Source organism: Mus caroli, chromosome X (genome assembly GCF_900094665.2).
Source record: "Mus caroli chromosome X, CAROLI_EIJ_v1.1, whole genome shotgun sequence".
In the NCBI taxonomy this organism is placed as follows: domain Eukaryota; kingdom Metazoa; phylum Chordata; class Mammalia; order Rodentia; family Muridae; genus Mus; species Mus caroli.
In genome coordinates this window covers 80779621-80799245 of record NC_034589.1, presented here as the reverse complement: position 1 = coordinate 80799245, position 19625 = coordinate 80779621, and the positions used below count along the sequence as shown (strand labels likewise).

The following is a 19625-nucleotide window of genomic DNA, read 5'->3' as shown; positions in this document are numbered from 1 at the left end:
TGAGGTAGTGTCTTTCATTTTCCCTAAGATGGGTTTCCTGTAAGCAGCAAAATGTTTGGTCCTGTTAGTGTAGCCAGTCTGTTAGTCTATGTCTTTTTATTGGTGAATTGAGTCCATTGATATTAAGAGAGATTAAGGAAAAATAATTGTTGCTTCCTATTTTATTTTTTTCTTTTACATTTAAAAAATATAATTCAACTAGATTTCTAAAAGTATATATAACTATTTCATAGCTTTAATCTCCCAACCTTGAAGAACACTTCAAATACTTTCCTCCTAGAAACTCTGCTAGCAATGTTGAAGTCTGTTGTTGAAAGTTTTTATTTGCTCTTTTTCCTTCAGCATACAATGATTGGTAGTCTTCTTTGTAACTGAGAGTAACTAATATTAATTGACTCATTATATACATTTCTGTATCCAGTATCATTGTTTTGAGGCTTACTCTTGCTGTGTGTTACAAGCTGGCGTCTAGGGTACTTGTCCCAGCCTGCCAAATGCTGGCATTATGCATATTTGCCACCACACCCAGCCCCAGAAGCATTTCTTTGCTCCCATACCTTTTATGTCCACATGTGTATAAATATGTGTGTATGTATGCATGTATGTATATACACATATGTATGTATATAAATATAAATATATATATATTTATATATATATATCCCAAACTTGGTGTTCTTGATGTGTAATTCTTTCAGTAAGAATGTAGGATAATAAGCCTATTTGCTTGTAGGCTTTTACTTATTTTTCCTCATTTGGGGAAAGTATACATTTCTAGATTAGCAATTTTTTTCCTACATCCCCTGGGGTGCATTTAATTATTTGAGACATAGTCCAGACTGGCCACAGAAGTCTTTCTCCTTCTGCCTCCTGAGCATTGGAACTAGCACAGTTGGCCTTTGGTACTATTGAGACCCCAGCTGTCACTTTGAACGTAGTTGCTTTGCAGATTGTTTCTCTCATTGCCTGAGAGCTTTTAACATTCTCTCTTTAGCATTGGTGCTCTAGAGTTTTGCTGTGATGTACCTGGGTTTGGATTTATTTTTATTTGTCCTGTTAGGTACTTGGATCCCAGGCTTTCATCAGATCTGGAAAGTTCTCAGCAATTATCTCTTCAGACATTACTCCTCTACCATTACTTCCATCTTCTTCTGGACTTGCTATTGGATGACTATTGGAACCTTTCAGACCATGCTCCATGTCTGTTTACTATCCTTGTTTATATATATTTAATCTCTTTGTTTCTCTGTGCTGCATCCTTGGTGAGTTACTCAGTATCTACCTTCCATTTCCAAATTATTTAAGATCCAGTTGTTTTGTATTGTGAAATGTTAAGAAAACACCTGAAGAGATATGAATTAGGGCTGGAGAGAGGGCTTAGCAGTTTAGAGGACCCACTTTCTATTCCCAGCACCCACATGGGGGCTCATACCTTCTGTAACTCCAGACCCATGGAATCTGCTACCCTCTTGTGGCCTCCACAGGTACTGCATGTAAGCCAAATACCCATACACATAAAATAAAAATAGATCTCAAAAAGAATATGGCTAGAGAGAGTCAGAGAATATAATAAAATATATTTAAGTTTAAAATTGGCTTTGAATAATAAAATACATAACAAAATATGAATTAAACCACTGTACAGCTTATTAAATAATTACAAAGAGAATATGATGTAATCTCTGCTCAGGTCAGGTCACAGACACCAGCTTTCAGGAACCCCTTTATGCCACCCACAGTCACAGTGGCCTCTGTGTTCTCTGATAGCAACAGTGTCCTAACTTTTAGCATAATCATTTCCTATGTTTAATTATAGTTCTAAGGCTCTAATCTGTAGCCTTAAACACTATGCATGATGATGATAGATTAAAGTATACAGGGAGAAATTAAAAAAAACATAACCATGTGCTTGTGAGTCTCAGTCCTGCATCCTTTGGTCTTGCTTCTTTCTTATGATCTGGCATTATTCTTGTGACATCTTCCCTTATGTTTAGAGACAGCTGATTCTTTGCTTCTTCTCATTACTACAGCATTACTACTACATTAGAATTTAAGTTTTGATTGTATGTGATTGGCTTTGGTGTGTGCATATTATAAAAAGTGAAGATGTAACATTTGTTTATATGCCTTCTAGCACACACACACATACACACACACACACACACGCCCATATATACACTCACACATTTTATAAGAGTAGACTCTCTAGGCCATAGATTGTGGGTATTGTCTCTTTGAGTACATCTTGCCACCACTTTGTCACAGTAGCTTAGGGAGCTGTACCCAACAGCAGTGTAGAGGACCACTAATGTCCTCATCTATGTGTGCTCTAGACCTTGTCCCTTTCCTTTCATTTAATATTTGTAGTAATTGGATTTTTGTTTGGTTTTCGCATCTAGCTGATTTTGTTTCCTTTTTCCCTTGAGTCACAATTTTCTGTTTGTTTTGAGAAATGCCCTCACACTGTAGTTCCAGCAAGACTCACACTTGCCAGCTTCCTACTTAAGCCTTCCCAATCCTTGGATTAGAAGTGTGTGTCATATGTGTGCATTTGTTGTGCTTGTTGTTTCTAATGGAATCCATGCCCCCAATTTATCTCTTCAGTTATTCTTAGCACTCATTTTAAGGTCTTTGTCAGTCTGAAATGAATTCTATTGCAGATGCTAAATTTGGTGGCTGAACTTTTATTATGGATTTCTTCATGAATTTAAACATGTTTTATGCACCTTCCATTATGCATAGCCTTAGTCAGTAAGTTGACAAGTGTTTATTTTTTCATACCCCTACATAAGCAGAGCTCTTCCTAAGCCTCTGGCTTCAGGCATTGTGCCTGACTGTATTCCCTGTCTTGCACAAAGCATTTTGGACTCGTTTCCTCTTGAGGAAGCAGTTTCTGGCTACCACTCCTACTTCTTGTCACACACAAGAGAAATAAATCAGAAGCCACTATTCTTACAGTGCGTTCTTACTATACTGCCATTTCCAGTCTTATTCACATGAATGTTCCTTTGTATCCACGTCAGTGTATTCTACTTTATAGTTCTTTCTTCATTTCTCCTGTGTTGAAAAACAAAGCGTTTAACAGTATAGACTATGTTTTTGTAAGCATCTACATAATCTTCATTGCCAGGAGGATTTTTTCCTGTTCCTCTCCAGTGATTCTAGGCCTAACATTTTTAAATCTCCGAGTTCTCACTTCATCTTATATGGAAAGGAATCAGGGTACATGATCCTTATGTTATTCTGAACTGTTGTCTCATGTCACGCTGTTTTGCTTTGTCCTGCTGTTTCTGGTTGGAAAGCATTTCTCCATGGTGGAAGCAAATAGAACAAAGGAAGGCAGTTATGTCGTCAGTCTTCCCTCTCTTGTCTGTCCGTAGGACACTGTCGTCCTGAAGCCATGCTTTCCCTTTCCTTGTTCCGCTTCCTATTTCTAAGTATTGTTTCATAAAACCAGCCTCGTTTGGGGGCCTGTAATATAGTCCTGAACTTTGCCCTTTCTTAGGCCTTGAGACTTCCATGTTCTGTATTTTCTTATTAGGACTTAGGCCTTTTGTGTGTGTGTGTGTGTGTGTGTGTGTGTGTGTGTGTGTGTGTGTGTAAGCACTTGACTGCATGAGCGGGCCATGACACGTGTGTGAGCTCAGAGTACAGCTTGTAGGAATACTTGCTGACTCCCATCATAGGCTTTCAGAGGAAAGCCAGACTACCTGTCCATTTTGTCCATTCCTTTATCCTAACAGCCCATCAAAGTGTATAGGCAATACAAAATCTTATGTTAAGCTGTATTTTTCTCCTTTTAAATATAAGCATTAGAGGCTTCTGTATTCTTCTTTAACTGTCTCTTTGTCCTCCTAGTCTATCAATGTGGACTGGTATGATTTAGGAGTACCATGTTAGTACTATTTTTAGAGATTTTTCATTCTTGTGCAAGATTGTGCCTCTTAGGTAGAAGCCTTTGGAGTTGCCAGTGATTTGACATATAACAATATTAGTACAACAAGGTTGAATGACTTAAAATAATACTCCTTCCTTGTCTCCCAGTGCCGGGTAGCTAGCATCTCAAAGGTTATAGGTAGGTGTGGGCTGAGGTTCTGGGCTTATCTGGCATTTCATCTGCTTTCAGCCTGATATAAGGGCTTTTGGCAGAATTCAGCCCAGTTCCTTCTCATAGGAAGGGATTCTCGTTCTCTCTAGCTATCAGCTAGAGGCCACTCTCAGGTTTTAGATACCATGTGTAGTGTGTAGTTCCTTTCCATGTGGGGCTTCTCCAGCTTCCTCAAAGGATAAAGGGGAGGGAGAGTACCCAGCAAGATAAGAGCAGTGGTCTTATGTCTCATGATCACACGCATCATTGTATAACTCTGCCACCTTTAATTAGAAGCAAGTCACTGATTCCATTGTGCCAGAGAATCACCAGAGAGCATGAATATTAGGAATTATGAAAGCTATGTCAATTAAGAATCTGGATATATGCTACCATTAAATTTTTTTGGACTTCTATAATGTACATTCTTGTGTGTGTGTGGAGGGGTGTAGCCCAGTTTTAAAGGTGCATTCTTTACAGGCATGAGGACCTGAGTTTGATTCTCAGAGCACAGGTGAAAACAATTAAGCATTGTGATTTGTACTTGGCAGAGATAAGTGGATTTGTAGGGCGCCCTGGCCAGCAATCCCAGTCTTGTAACTGGTAAGCCTCAGACTCCAGTAACAGATCCTTTCCACAAATAACATCTGAGGGAAGGGATTGTGCATGCAAACGTACACACACCCACACACATGGGGGGGTACATGTTTAGTTTTTACATAATACACTCATCTTGTCTTGTTATCATTTGATTTTGTAATACCTGCTCCTTTTCCATTGAAGCATGCAACTGCTGATCCTTCTTATGTGCACCATTACCAATGTCTTAAGTTTGCCAAAGTCTTAAAATTAAGAGTTAGAACTAGGTCTGATTTCTATTTGTAGATGATGCATTGAAAAATCGGAGTGTTGCATTTAGTATGCGATTTATAGTAACTTGATGAGTGGACAAATATGGTCCCTTCTGTATTCTTTTCCTGTCCGGCTTCAAAACATTCTATTCTAGTCTATTTTGTCTCCTGTCTCCGAATTCAGATGACTACGTGGCTTTTTACCTAACTTATTTTTCTGAATGTAATTATTTTTATTTATGTCCATGTGTGTCTGTGTGGGTATTTGCAGATGCTCAGATCACTTGGAGCTGGCGTTGAAGGTGGTTGGGAGCCACCTGATGTGGGTGCTGGAAACTGAACATGGGTCCTAGAGAGCAGCAAATGCTCTGAACCATTCTATTAAGAGGCTTATCTCATTTTTATTAAAGGTGATTTGATTGTTTTGAGGGTGTGGCTCTTCCTTGGTTACCTGAACTCAGCAAAGAAATGGTTATTTGATGAAGTATCAACACCCGACCCACAGTAAAAACAGACAAATTCTAAAAATAAATAAATAAATAAAATAAAAAACATAATTACAAAAAAGTCACTACTTCCTCCCTCTACATTTTGCCTCTTAAACTTTTTTTTTTTTTTAAGTTTTTGAATTTTTTTTTTTTAATCCTGAAAAGTAGACTGTAAAACAGGTCCTGGAAGAATTTACAACCAACTGTGTGAGAGTCTGGGAAGCCAACGGGCTAAAAAGCAGAGTATGGAGGGGCAGACAGGCAAGGATCCTCCCCAGTCACTGTGGCCTCACAAGGGAGAGGCTTTTTTAGTTAAAAAGGCAGAGGTAGGAGGAAGTGGAGGGGACAAAGATAAAAGAAAAGGTCACTGTTGCCTGTTTGAATCCAGAGAGAAAAATGCCTGGCCTGTATGAAGATAGAAGCCCCTCTGGAAGAAATGGGTTCGAGAGAGAGGCAGCCCTGGGATAACTCTGTCCCCAGCACCACAGGACTCAGAGGGGGAAGAAGGTGCTAGTAGAAGCAGCCTGCAAGAGCCTCTGAAGTCTCCAGCACCCGCTACTGTGTGCTGGTACCCTGCTGTGTGCTGCCCCAGCAGCCTCCATAGTTCTGTAGTATGGCAGCCACTGGCTCTGGCTCTGATAGTACTGGCTCCACTGCTGGGCATACTGCTGATACTGGTTATAGCTGGGCTCAGGGTAGGTCTGGGCAGTGTGTGGGGGTAGTGGTGGTGTATAGGGGGCAGGATTTTAGGGGCCATAGCTCTCATAGTGGTAGGCAGGTGGTGGCAGAGGTGGAGGTGGTGGGGCTATGTAGCCCTGGGTATAGCCTCCTTGGTGGTAAGGCGGCTGGTTTTAACTAGGCTGTGGAGGGTTTTAACTAGGCTGTGGAGGGCTGTAGCTGCTCACTGTAGGGCTGCTGGTATTGGTGCTGGAGCCAGGGATGTTGCTGTTTTTGTTGTAGCTGCTGGCTCCCGGAGGGTTCCGAGCAGTGCTATAGCTAGATGGTGGCGGTGGTTGGTGGTTGCTGTGGTGGTGGTTGTTGCTGAGGAGTCCGGGTAGAGCTGCCTCGGTTGTTGGAGTTGTTGTTATCCTGGTTGGTGTTACCCCAGCGGTTTTGGTTGTAGTCACCACCTCCGCGGCGGTTGAAACCTCCTCAGTAGTTGCCTCTTCCACCACCGCTGCCACCACTACCTCCCTGGTTCTGGAAGCCTCCTCGGTTCCCTCCAGGAGGGCCTTGGCTTTGACATGCATTCTTAATAGTAAAGTCATGGTAGTTTGTTTAGATAAGGATTGTAATAGTGACCATCATTCTGAAGGTTAAAAATGGAGCTCAGAAAGCCTATATAATTTATCTGACATCAGGTAGCAATTAAGCAATGAAACTTGGACACAGATATGACTGCAATTATATGTTTTCACCCTTAATTCTCCCTCCCAATGCCCTGGAGATTGTCTGGGTGTGGAGAGATACTAGGGATCTAACCCAATGCCTCTTTATCCCTGTAATGTATGAATAATTACTCGTATCTTTGATGGGTTTATGTTTTTTTTTTCTGTGCTATTAGATATATAAATCATACTTAAATTTCTACTGTGGCTCATTGCAGTAGCCTTGTGCGTGATGTAAGTTTTATAATAGGTGACACTTATGGTTAAGTAGCTTACCAAATTGTACAAAGATCAAGCTGCTTAAAAGATGGGTGGCCATCTATTGGGATATTTTCAAGAGTATGCTGCAGCGTTCACTTCTTTCCCCTGTCCACAAGATGCTGTAGGTAAAATTGTTTGCATTACAAGACATGGTTTTAATGTTTGTAGGGAACCCCCAAATTGAATCTCTTGCATGTTCTCTATTTAGAATTACTATACGTGAATAATACCCTTTCTAGTGGCAACACACATTCTTTGATTCCTTTTTCCCTGCAGGGTTCCGTGGCTATAGCTGGTGCTGTCATCCGCTGGCTAAGAGACAACCTTGGAATTATTAAGTCTTCTGAGGAAATTGGTGAGTATGCTTTAGTAAAGAGTTAAGCTGTCTAAAGAAAGCCAAGCATTCCGGAGCATGCCTTTAATCCCAACACTCAGAAGGCAGAGGTAGGAGCTCTGTGAGTTCCAAACCAGCCTAGTATAAATAGCAAATTCCAGGCTAGCCACAGCTACATAGAGAGACTCAGTTTCAAAAGAAAAAAAAAGTATAGAAGAATGAAAAAAGGCTAATATTTTGTCTCTGCAATCTGTCAATATTAACTTTGCCACTAACTTGATCTGTGAATTATGTGGACCCTTCTTATAAATTTGATTTGTCCAGAAGAGACTGTTTTATGATGATTTATTATACAATCAGTGGACATAATTTGTAGTAGTTATTAACAAACTGGTAAAATCAGGCATAAAAATTGCCGATGCGTAAAACTGAACACCAGAGAGGGCCTGAATCTGTAGGTAAAGCAGTGTAGTTGTATGTTATCTGATGAGAAAGAGCTTTAACTTCTGAATTAGAGTGAACAGTAAAAGTCTGGTACTTATAAATTAAGTATCAATATGGCTGTATTCAGCCTGTGGGTAATTATTTTGAGCTCAGCTATTCCCATTTTCATCTACTTGTTTAACTTTGCCCGAAGGTAAGACAATCAGAAATGCATTTCTGGGGAGAGGCTACCTTATCTCCTAGTCAAGAAACTTAAAAATCACGGAACTAGAACTGGGGAGATGGTTCAATAGGTAAAATGCTTAAAGTGCAAGCGCAAGGATCTGAGTTTGGTCCCCAGAACTACATAAAAGAAAACCAAAACCAAAACCAAAACCAAAACCAAGACCAAACAAAACCAAAACCAAAAACAAAAACAAAACAAGCTTGCTGGCATCCACAGCTAACCCCAAGACTGGAAAGTTGTAGTCTTGCCTTTGTGGCATGCTCAAGGCCAGTGAGAGACATTGTCTAAATGAAGAAAATGGACATCTTCTGAGGAACAACACCCAAGGCTGACTCCTGACACTTAAATGTGTGCACCCTCACCACATACAACATACGTACACATGGAAATGAACTAAACTGGCTAAAGGAAATGAATCCAGGTCCTTGGTTTCTTGAATTCAGTTTAATTTGTGTGTGGGGAGGTATTCAGTGTAGGGGGAAAGTTCTTGTTGCTCTTAGCATTCTACTGTAATTAGTAACCCTTTGATGCTAATGAATAGACATCAAAAATTCTGATCTAAATTTGAAAGTATATGTTTATTTACAAAAGTAAGAAATCGGTTGATTTTCTTTTTTTTTTTTTCTTTTTCCTTTTTAATACTAGAAAAACTTGCTAAAGAAGTAGGTACTTCTTATGGCTGCTACTTCGTTCCAGCATTTTCAGGGTTATATGCACCTTATTGGGAGCCCAGTGCAAGAGGGTAAGTATTTATGTTGGTACAAGTAATTTACTACCTATTTTCAAACAGCCAGAAAAAAAGAATATTGAATGTTCCTTTTACAAAGATAAGATAAATGCACGGGGTGGCAGATATCACATTATATACATCTCTCCAAACATCACACAACACGACAGTAATATATACAGCTATTATTTATTAATTGAACAGTAAATGATGATAAAAGACATGAAAATAGAAGGGAGCTAGTTGGGAAGAGAAAGGCGATTATTAGGAGTGAAACAGTAATGAGATGAATATGTCTGAAAGCATTGTGTAGATATATGAAAATGTCATAATGAATCTCAGGATTAACTAATAAATGCTAATGAAAATTAAGAACAAAAAGGAATAGTATTGACAATATGTGTATGTTGGGGGGGGTCTTGATTACTTACTAAAATAGTTAATAACTAAGTAATCATTTTCTATTTTTACCTGTGCATTGTAGACCAAATTACTAACATCTAAATGAATGTGATTTGATTATGTGTTAATATCATGTGTCCTGTTAGATCACAGATACTTCCACTTGTGGATGTAGGGCTATGGGCTATAAGGACATTCTGAACCACTCAATGAATGTATCCAATTTTCTTTCCTGCTTACAGTTCTGTCTATTGAATTCACTTTTTACATATTTGGGGCATACTATCAATGGCTTAATCTCAGCACTGACAGAGTGATAGGCGTCTCTATACCCATAGATGAGTTTAGCTCTCAGTCCTCATCAGAAAAGAGGTAGTTAATACAGAGACTCACAAAGTGGCCAGAGTGGAGAAAAGAAATGTCAGTAAAGTGCTTCATTGTAAATGGGATCCTTATCCAAGGGGCCTGGGACCATCACAATAGAGAGAGGACAAAAACATTGTAGGAGCCAGAGGTTGGAGAAGAAAAGGAAATCCATGGCCTATTTATACTATTCTAGTCTGAAATTCTTTGTGTGTCTCATTAGGATCATCTGTGGGCTCACTCAGTTCACCAATAAATGTCATATCGCTTTTGCTGCACTAGAAGCTGTTTGTTTCCAAACCCGAGAGGTAAGGAACATAGGCCTATTTTTTTGTGTGCTTTGATCTATTATCACTCTAAAATTAAATATTAATTATATATTTATGCCTGAAATTTATCAAGTACCTAAAATGTTCCCAATTGAAAACACTGTAGCCTGCAAAAACACGACTCTAAATACCAGTGTGCCTCTCTCCCCTGCCAACTGTCATTATCTTATCACCAACATTTATTACCAACCACTGGGAATTCTATGTTAGAGAGAAGACTGGGTAGTAGAATAGTACATATTAGGCAAAGGAAAGAACACAAACACAAGCCTCAAGACAGGAAATGAAGGTGCCAAATAGAATTGCTTAGCTGGCTGAATAGTAGGATGAATACAGAAGTGTGAGTCCAGAAAAGGTTGCCTGCAGTCAAGATCAAGGAGGGCTTTGAAGAGCAGAATAAGATGTCTCTATGTCACTCTTTAGGCTGTGATAAATACTTCCAGGTTTGTGTAGGAAGGGTTGTGCCATTTTTAGACATGATACTATGACGTTGTTTCATGATGCTAATTGCATTTGCTTTGTTAAAGATTTTGGATGCCATGAATCGCGACTGTGGAATTCCACTCAGTCATTTACAGGTAGATGGAGGAATGACCAGCAATAAAATTCTTATGCAGCTACAAGCAGACATTCTGTATATTCCAGTAGGTTAGTAACCCTTCACTCCTTTAAACCTCAGAAGTACTAATGTTGGTTTGGGAAGAAGGGATCCTTCAGGCATATATAACTACACACTTGTTGATATAGCTCTCTTCTCTCAGTGAAACCCTCCATGCCTGAAACAACTGCACTAGGCGCTGCCATGGCAGCTGGGGCTGCAGAGGGGGTTGGTGTGTGGAGTCTTGAACCTGAGGATTTGTCAGCTGTCACAATGGAGCGGTTTGAACCTCAGATCAATGCTGAAGGTATAGTTAAAGAACAGAACGTTCAATGGAATACAATAAAAATGGCCTTCAAGTGTGGGAGGGGGATTTCTTCCCTTTGATTCATCTACAAGTTATGGAGCAAAATCATTTGGCTGCTAAACATGTATGCATGAGTGGGGTGGGTCCCATCTATACTGTTCAGGAGAATAACGCTTCCACCTTGTCAGTCAGCTTGTCAGCCTAGGGTTTTGTTGTTTGTTTGTTTGTTTGTTTGTTTTAAGTGAGTCGGGAGAGCCAGATGTGGTGGCACTCACCTTTAATCCTAGCACTCGGGAGGCAGAGGCAGGCAGATCTCTTGTGGGTTCCAGGCCAGTCTTGTTTATATAGCAAGTTCTACACCAGCCAGGGCTACACAGTAAAATATTGTCTCAGAGAAAAGAAACTCTAAAAAATATAAAATATAAATAGTCCTATGCAGGATTCTGCATCTGTAATGGAGCAGTATCATTGTTCACTTTTGCATACTTTTTAAAAGAATTATTTCTTTATTTTATGTATATAAGTACATAGCTGTATTCAGGCACACCAAAAGAGGGCATCTGATCCCATTACAGATGGTTGTGAGCTACCATGTGGTTGCTGGGAATTGAACTCAGGACCTCTGGCAAAACAGTCCTAACTGCTGAGACATCTCTCTAGCATAGTTTTTATATTATAGATTTTCACCTTAAAAATCCCATCTAAGATGTTGGTGATGGGGCAGTTACGAATTGAACCGTGCAAGCAACCAGTATTTGCCAATTCCTTCAATTCTGGTTTTTCCACATTATACTTCACCTCTCTGCCTATGTCAGCCCTTCCTCCCACCCCCACTTCCATCCCCCAAAAAAGATGAAAAAACAAACCAAACAGGATTTTCGTTTTGGAATCACCACCACTTTCTTGTGAATAGTCCCATAGCAGGTAGCCTGTCTCCCAATCTCCCCTAGCCTCACGCTAAATTTCTATTACAAATGATGTCAAAGCATCCTTCCCCCTTCCTCCCTGCCAGTCACCACCAGGTACATATTCCCAAGTCTATGTTCCAGTAAAGCCTCACTTTGGTTAAATGTGAGCAAGGGTTTGTTAGAAGTGCTGAGTAATCAGTTGTAAGTATTGAACGTTGAACATCTCAGAAGTGTGTTTCTCCCAATTCTAATTTCAGAAAGCGAAATCCGTTACTCCACATGGAAGAAAGCTGTGATGAAGTCAATTGGTTGGGTTACAACTCAGTCTCCAGAAAGTGGTAAATTGTTCTTCAATGGCTACTCTTGAGTGTTTGTATTTTTTAGAGACCTTTTTCTTAGTGTGTTAGTTTATTCAAGTGTATGGCTGTTTATACTGAGCCAGACTGCTCTGAAGAAAAGCGTTATGCTATATGTAAAGTTTTTTACATTTTGAAAACACTTCAGAGTTCTAGACATCAAGTGGAATTTACAGGTTCCTACACCAGCCTGCCATATCACTCCTTATTGATTTATTCCTGGCATATCAATGAATAACTGAATTTTCCAAAAGTAAAATTATTTCTGATTCTTTCTTAATGAAAAAAAAATCAACTAGACTCTTCTTATTTTCCCTCTCCTTGATCATGTCTACCTTTTTGGGAGGCTTTTTTCATCAGGAGAAGCAATTGAGGGGTATATTAACGTCCACATCTGATTCCAGACACTTACAGAAAGTACTCAGGCTGAGTAAACCATGATGCAATGTAAATTCCTATGAAACCAGACAGGAGGAAGTAAGCTAAATATAGTAAGTTGGAAGTTTTATAATTGAGAAATGCCATTAGCAGAACATAAAGAACTATTTTAGCTTTCAAATCACTTAGGCAGCAAAGTATTCAGGTTTAGCAAACTATTCAGGTTTAAATAGCTGCAGGCTGCATTTGACGACACGGTATTATAGTCCTTATGGAGCAGATTGAATAGCACACTTTATTGAGGAAGGGTTTATTTTTTTCCAATTTTTTATTAGGTATTTACTTCATTTACATTTCAAATGCTATCCCGAAAGTCCCCTATACCCCCCCCCCCGCCCTGCTCCCCTACACACCCACTCCCACTTTTTGGCCCTGGCATTCCCCTGTACTGGGGCATATAAAGTTTGCAAGACCAAGGGGCCTCTCTTTCCACTAATGGCTGACGAGGCCATCTTCTGATACATACGCAGCTAGAGACACGAGCTCCGGGGGGTACAGGTTAGTTCATATTGTTCCTCCTATAGGGTTGCAGACTCCTTCAGCTCCTTGGGTACTTTCTCTAGCTCCTTCATTGGGGACCCTGTGTTCCATCCAATAGCTGACTGTGAGCATCCACTTCTGTGTTTGCCAGGCACTTGCAAAGCCTCACAAGAGACACCTATATCAGGGTCCTTTTATTACACAGCTTCCAAGCCTACATGGTTAATCTGTGTGGCTTCTACTTCACTGTGAGATACAGTTTTAGCCCTGGCTGTTCCAATTAAAATTGTATCTTTATTCTCCCAAATAAATTTAATATGCTTTTGATTTGAGACTGGGCTGCTTCTTTCTCCTTTCTTTTTCTCTTTTTAATATTCATTTGCTGAGTCTCATGCATAACCCAGGCTCAGCCATCTTTTTCTAAGATGGTGGGTTAGCTTATTTTTGCTCTGACTGCAGTTTTGAGACCCTAAACAATTACATTTCTCGGACATAAGTACTACTTTCATAGCACACGCCTGGGTTCTGTGTGAGCTATAACAAATAAGGATTCTGATTTCTTTGCTTATTCCCCTAAATCAATACAATGTGAAGTTGTGTCTATGATTTCTTGGACTAGCTGATTTTTTGTTAATAAAACAACCAGCCCTGGCTTCTTCCCTCCTTCCCAACACGTAATACACATATTTTCTCTTCACTATCTCTTAAAGATAGGTTAACTTCAAATTTTCACAAAAGCAATTGATCATTTTCCATTTATATTCCTTACTGAAAATGAATCTGTAACACTTGAAAAAATTGTAAAAAAAAAAACCCTAAAATTGATTCTCTTTTATTATAATTTTAATTATTATAGTTTCATTTTTCTTTCCTTGTTTGTATGTGGTCTCATCCAGCCCAAGCTGGCCAGGAACATATTTTGTAAAAGTTTGAATTTCTGGTCTTGTTGCCTCCACCTCTGCTGGGATTACAGATATATGTACCATTATGCCCAATTTTCAATGTTTATTTTCTTTATTTTTGCTACCAACATCAGCAGTAAAGGGAACGTCATTTGTTTAGAGTTATAATTTGTTTTCAGTCCTAAAGATTGAACCCAGTGTCACACTCGTAAGACTGTATCCCAGTCCTTCCTTTGTTCTCTTTATATATTTTTTATTCGTTTTTAAAATTGGCTTACCCAGTAATGGATTTCTTTCTCTCAGCCATCTTTTACTGTTTATCTTGAGTAGGGCTTCATTCAATTGCTTAGGGTGCCCTTGAACTCACTCTATATAGTCCAGCCAGTCCTTGAACTTCCTCATTGCCCTGATCCAGACTCCCAAGAAGCCAGTATTAAGGTCTGCACTGACAAATCCACCTCTTAATTTTATTCTTGTTGAAGTTAGACCAGCCATTAAGCATATTTAATAATTTTAGGGAAACATTGAAATGTATAGTGTCTAGTAGGATCTCTAAGGTGTACAGTTAACTCAGAATAATATTCAAGGTTTTGCTAACTATATTACTTTGAACAGTATAAACTATATAATGGCAGTTTACATTCTGTGTGAGCTATATGATGATAACAGTACAGACAGAGCCCTAACCTAAGAAAACCAAAAAGATATTAGAATTGTTGCCTTGAAACTCACTCTCTTTAATTTATGGAAAAGATATTGTATCACTTAATTTCCCAAGGTGTTTGTTAGTATTGAAACAAACATATTATTTGGTTTATAAATGTATTTGAGTGCATTGTAAACAAATTTAAAATGTATTAAATATGATTAATTATATAGCTAATAATATGAATTATGTAATAACATGTATTAATATGCTAATATTACAGATGACATTATTACATAATGATTTTATTTTTACATTTATACCATGTCCAGTGTAGGAGTTTCATGGTTTTTAGAGTAAGTCTATTATAATGACTTGGCTTTGGATTTACAACATATCAAACACTTTGAAAGTAGTTCAAATCGGTTTGAATATATTGCACAACTATATAATAAGTGTTCATAAAATATAAATTCATTACATATGAATATATGAATACCTATGTACCATATTTGCATGACCATCCCACTAGAAAAGGAATAGCTTCATCAAAGGGGTACCACCTAATTGAAAGGAGCTCCATACACCTTCCTCTTTGTTGTTGTTTTTTTTTTTTCTTTTGAAACACAGTGTCATATAATTTAGGATCGCTTCATTCACTATGTAGTAAAGGATTACCATGAACTTCTGGAAATTCTGCTGCCATCTCCACCATGTAGTTTTTGTAGTATTGAGGAACTGAACTTTTGAGACTTGTGCATGCTAGGCAAGCATTCTACATCCCTAGCCACAATCACACCAGAACTCACTGAAGAGGCATCAGAAAAATCAGCTATTGTAAGTTATAACTAATGGCTTTCTTTAAGAGAACTAGACATTTTTCATTTCTAAAATCAAACAAAATTGTGATCTCTACAAATATGGGTATACAAAGGTTTATCTTTCACTTTTTAAAAAAAGTAACAGTAACAGAATAAGGAAAATGGTTTCTTGAACTCTTTATTGAAAATCTAGTTCCTGAGGGGGAAAGAAATACATGGTGAGAGAAAGAAAGTCCTTTTATAAAATAGAAACAACTATCTTCAGACCACATAGCATAAAATATGCCCAGGATAATCCGTATCTGGCATATTTGAATGGTACCCTGTAGAATGGCTGTATTTTTTTTTTTTTTTGTAACACTTTGTAACCTTATATTCTAGAGTCTGGAATTGTAGCTCGAAAGCCCTAGGTTTAATCTTTACCACCCCCAAATATGCTAAGAAGTTTAGATACACCATGTATAGAGGAGTGTGTCTGTGCATTCACATGTATGTTTATAGGTCAGAGGACAACTTTGCAGTTGATTTTTCTCTTTCCAGCTTTACATGGGTTCTAGGAATCCAACTCTGGTTGCCATTTGCACAGAAACTACTTCTACTCCCTGAACCATCTTGCCAGCCCATGGGTACACAATCCTTACATTTAAGGGAAGAATATGTGTAATGCATATGCTTACTCACAAATATAATCATGTTCTCTAGTAATTAATAAAATTTAGTTTTATTATATCATTTTGTTTCAGCACTATTTACTTCATCATACACCACAGTCTGTTTTGCACACAAGACCAAATCAGTGTTTAAAACAAAAAAGACCTGAGTGTTGGAAAGGGACATATAGGGAGAAGGGAGTGCTAATCGAGTTGGAGGGAGATTAGAGAGTTTATAGTGATTAATTAGGTTATTAAAGATTAGAGTGATGGAAATGCACTTCATATATGTGTGGACTTGTCAAAGAACACATTTAGTAAAAATTACATGTACAAAGAAAAATTACATGTACATCTAAAGTAGATTAATAAAACCTTTCTAATTTATTCTTGAGTGAATTACATTGCTCATTTACTATCACTGGGAGAAGAATCTAGAAAGCCCAAACCAATAGCCTCCCAAAAAGCTCTCCATAGGCTCTCTTTGGCTTTGCCAGTAGAAAGCTGATGTTGGGTTCTGTGTGTTATGCTCTTGGCTACCTCTAGCATGCTATCTGTATTGTATATTAACTTTCAGAAGCCTTGATATTGATTATATTTTGATTTGAAGTAATAACTCTTTGCCAGCTTTGATGAATATGCTATATTTATAACTTGTTTTGCTATCATGTGATTCTTAACATAAATATTGTAATTATGTGTCTCTCTTTTGGTTTGCTTGACTGGAATTCCCTTCTACTTGGATGACCACAGGTGACCCTAGTATCTTCTGTAGTCTGCCTTTGGGCTTTTTTATAGTGAGTAGCATGGTAATGTTAATCGGAGCAAGGTACATCTCAGGTTAGTTACTCTTTAAATTAGACAACTTGTATTAGTTAGCTTTAATATGTTTAATTTATAACTCAACAGAAAACTTATAGTGTTTTTCATTCTTCCTATGTTTGAAAACCCAGAAAAAAAACAGTTAAAGGCTCAATTAGTTATATCGGTTCATCTTTGGAGACAGTGGGAATTAAGGACTATGTCTTTGCTTAAGCATTTTCAAAAGTTGTATCAGATGGCTTCTTTGAAGATCTACATGCTGCCATCAGCTGCAGCAGGAACCAAAACCAAAAAGTACAAATGCTAATTTTTAACTGAGAGGAATTTCAGAATGACTGATGAAAGTTAACGTGTGATTATGACATTAACCATCGTGGTTTTAAATGTGTGTGATTTTTGAGACTTCTAAATATTTTCTCATTATGTCTTACTAGATCCATTCTTGAAAGAGGTTTTGGTCAGAGCTTATGAGCTGAGTTTCTGTAAAACTCTAAAACTCAGTCACAGTTCTTTTAGTGAAAAGAATACATTTTTGTGAAGTCTTTTAAATTATTAATTGAATAAATTCACGTTGAAATAAAATGGAAATATTGTCTGCACAGTAGCTTCTATTGAATATTCATATGATAATGACTCAACATGTTAGGAAATGCATAGCACCACCAGTCCTAATTTAAACATAATTGCCGTTTTGGAAGCTGCTTCTGATGATTCTTCAGTTTTTCTTCCGATTTTTACCTTACATGGAAAGTATTGGTTTCTTGTTGCATAGTTTCCATGAAAGTGAAACTTGCATTTATTTTTCAAGGTTTAGATTTAGAGGAAAAACGAGAATAGTTCTTGTATTTCATATGTCTGACCTTGATTTAAGATTTAAAATTTAAACTTCAATCATGTTAGGGATATCTGCTTATGGAAAGCCAACAAGCCTTTCTTTATGTTGGCATTGTCAGTTTGATGTCATTTATAAATATGAAACAAAGTTTTTATCACCATAATATGGGATTATATTTTAAGTAATAAAAATAGAATTATTTGCGTGAGAATTTAAAGTTAGATTGTAATACCTTTTCCTGTATTCTTCATATTCAATTATACTCAGGATAAAAGTGTTTAATCACCTAAGTTAGACTATATTACCATTTCCTGTATTCTTAAGCATACTCAGGATAAAAATTTTAATCACCTACTTCTGTACTAACAACACCTTATTTTGGTATTGATGCTAATATGCTAAAGGCTATGTCTACAAAAACATAACAGAATTATTAGATATTTGTTCTTTTTCTGTTACTAAGAAATGTTTAACAGAAAACTCAACATTGCCATGAGAACTTTAACTTTACAACAATAAACACTGTTTTAGAAAGTGTTCTATTGTCCTGAGTATTTTTGCTATATGATGATGACCTAGAAAAGATAAGGGGAAAGTAATAGCTGAAAACCTTGATTAATTTTGTTTTGTGTTTCTCCTTTGATACTATGATAGCATGCAGAGTCCCCAACACTATGGAAACTGAGACATCTAGTGTGTCTCTAAGTTAAATGATATAGTGAATTTCAAAACTAGTAGGCTTCCTTTCAGGTCACCATCTTTAGGCTTTCTTTTTGGTGACATCTGCTGAAATTCAATAGTAGTAGCCACTGTTTGCCTTTATCAAGAGTGGTAATCTTTGCTAATTTGGAAGTTGGCCCAGTTACATTTGTTACTCCTTAACTATGAAGCATTATATATAGATAATGGAACTTGCTAGATAGAAAGTATAGAATTTGTAGCTTAAACTAATTGAATAGTCTTTATTGTTTTAATTCCTGAAATGCATATATGCTTTATTGACTATTATGGTTTTTGTCCCCTTTTAGGTATCCCATAAATAATACCACCTCACGGATTTCCAAGATGCAAGCTTTTTAATGTGATATGAAAATCTGACTATTCTGTCTCATAGTATAATGATGCTATTCATAGACTCTGATTTCTTTCATAAGCCACTGGCTGCATGATCCTCTAAGCAGACCTATGACTTGAAATAAAGAAAATGCAGCAGAAAGAATCCTCCAGAAACATTTAATTTTTTTTTAACATTGACAGTTAAGATCGGGTCAGTCACCTTTGGGGCTGACCCCTGCCTCCACTGTCACGATGTCCTACACTATTCCCGTTAAGGTCTAAGGTGATTTTGTATCCTGTCTATTGAAATGTGCCATCCAGTGTATTCAGATGCTAGTGGGTTACACATGTTTGAGGAAGAGGTTGTTATTAACCTGTTCAAAATGAGTGGCTTCTTGCTTGTTTGCTTTTAACAGCTCAGATGTCTTCTTTTCTATATATTAGAAGGCCACAACATTACTGGATATTTCAAATGGAAACATCTAAAGAATTATTGGATAATGATTTGCTATTCTTGTGGCTTAGACATTTTCTGTACAGTGTTTGCCAAAAATGAACCTTGTCAGGTGTTTTACACTGTCCACTAACTACCATAGCTTTCTGTCTGGATCTTACAGGATAGAACACTTTCTTTTTCTGCTTTTTTTTTCATTTCTCCGTTTTATATTTTTATTCTGTATGTATAACATACATGCCTATATATTTTATATGCTGAGAGTAGCCCATTTATAAATTAAGAGCACATTATATTCAATAAGTTATAAGAGGGCTGGTCTTAAGGGGACTACTATGTATATAAATTGGGGGAGGGCAAGCTGTATACATTTTTGGGCAACGGTTATGCATATTATTTACCAGAAGAAAATTTTCTTATAAAATCAAACATTTGAAACTTAAGTATGTATC

General features: G+C 37.6%; 1 protein-coding gene across 6 annotated transcripts in view; it reads left to right on the top strand.

The window, feature by feature from the left end:
* Positions 1–19619, top strand: part of Gk (glycerol kinase) — a 72613-nt gene extending 52994 nt beyond the window's left edge. For 3 of the 6 annotated variants that reach the window (XM_029472971.1, XM_029472970.1, XM_021152829.2), the window contains 8 exons: positions 7352–7430; positions 8725–8821; positions 9795–9879; positions 10428–10548; positions 10662–10805; positions 11971–12051; positions 16760–16846; positions 18692–19619. In XM_029472971.1, coding sequence (XP_029328831.1) covers positions 7352–7430; positions 8725–8821; positions 9795–9879; positions 10428–10548; positions 10662–10805; positions 11971–12051; positions 16760–16846; positions 18692–18702 — 705 coding nt within the window. In that variant the 3' untranslated portion in view covers positions 18703–19619. The remainder of the gene's footprint in view (positions 1–7351; positions 7431–8724; positions 8822–9794; positions 9880–10427; positions 10549–10661; positions 10806–11970; positions 12052–16759; positions 16847–18691) is intronic. The other 3 variants (XM_021152830.2, XM_029472972.1, XM_021152832.2) reach the window with 3 other exon arrangements.
* Positions 19620–19625: the final 6 nt, after the last annotated feature.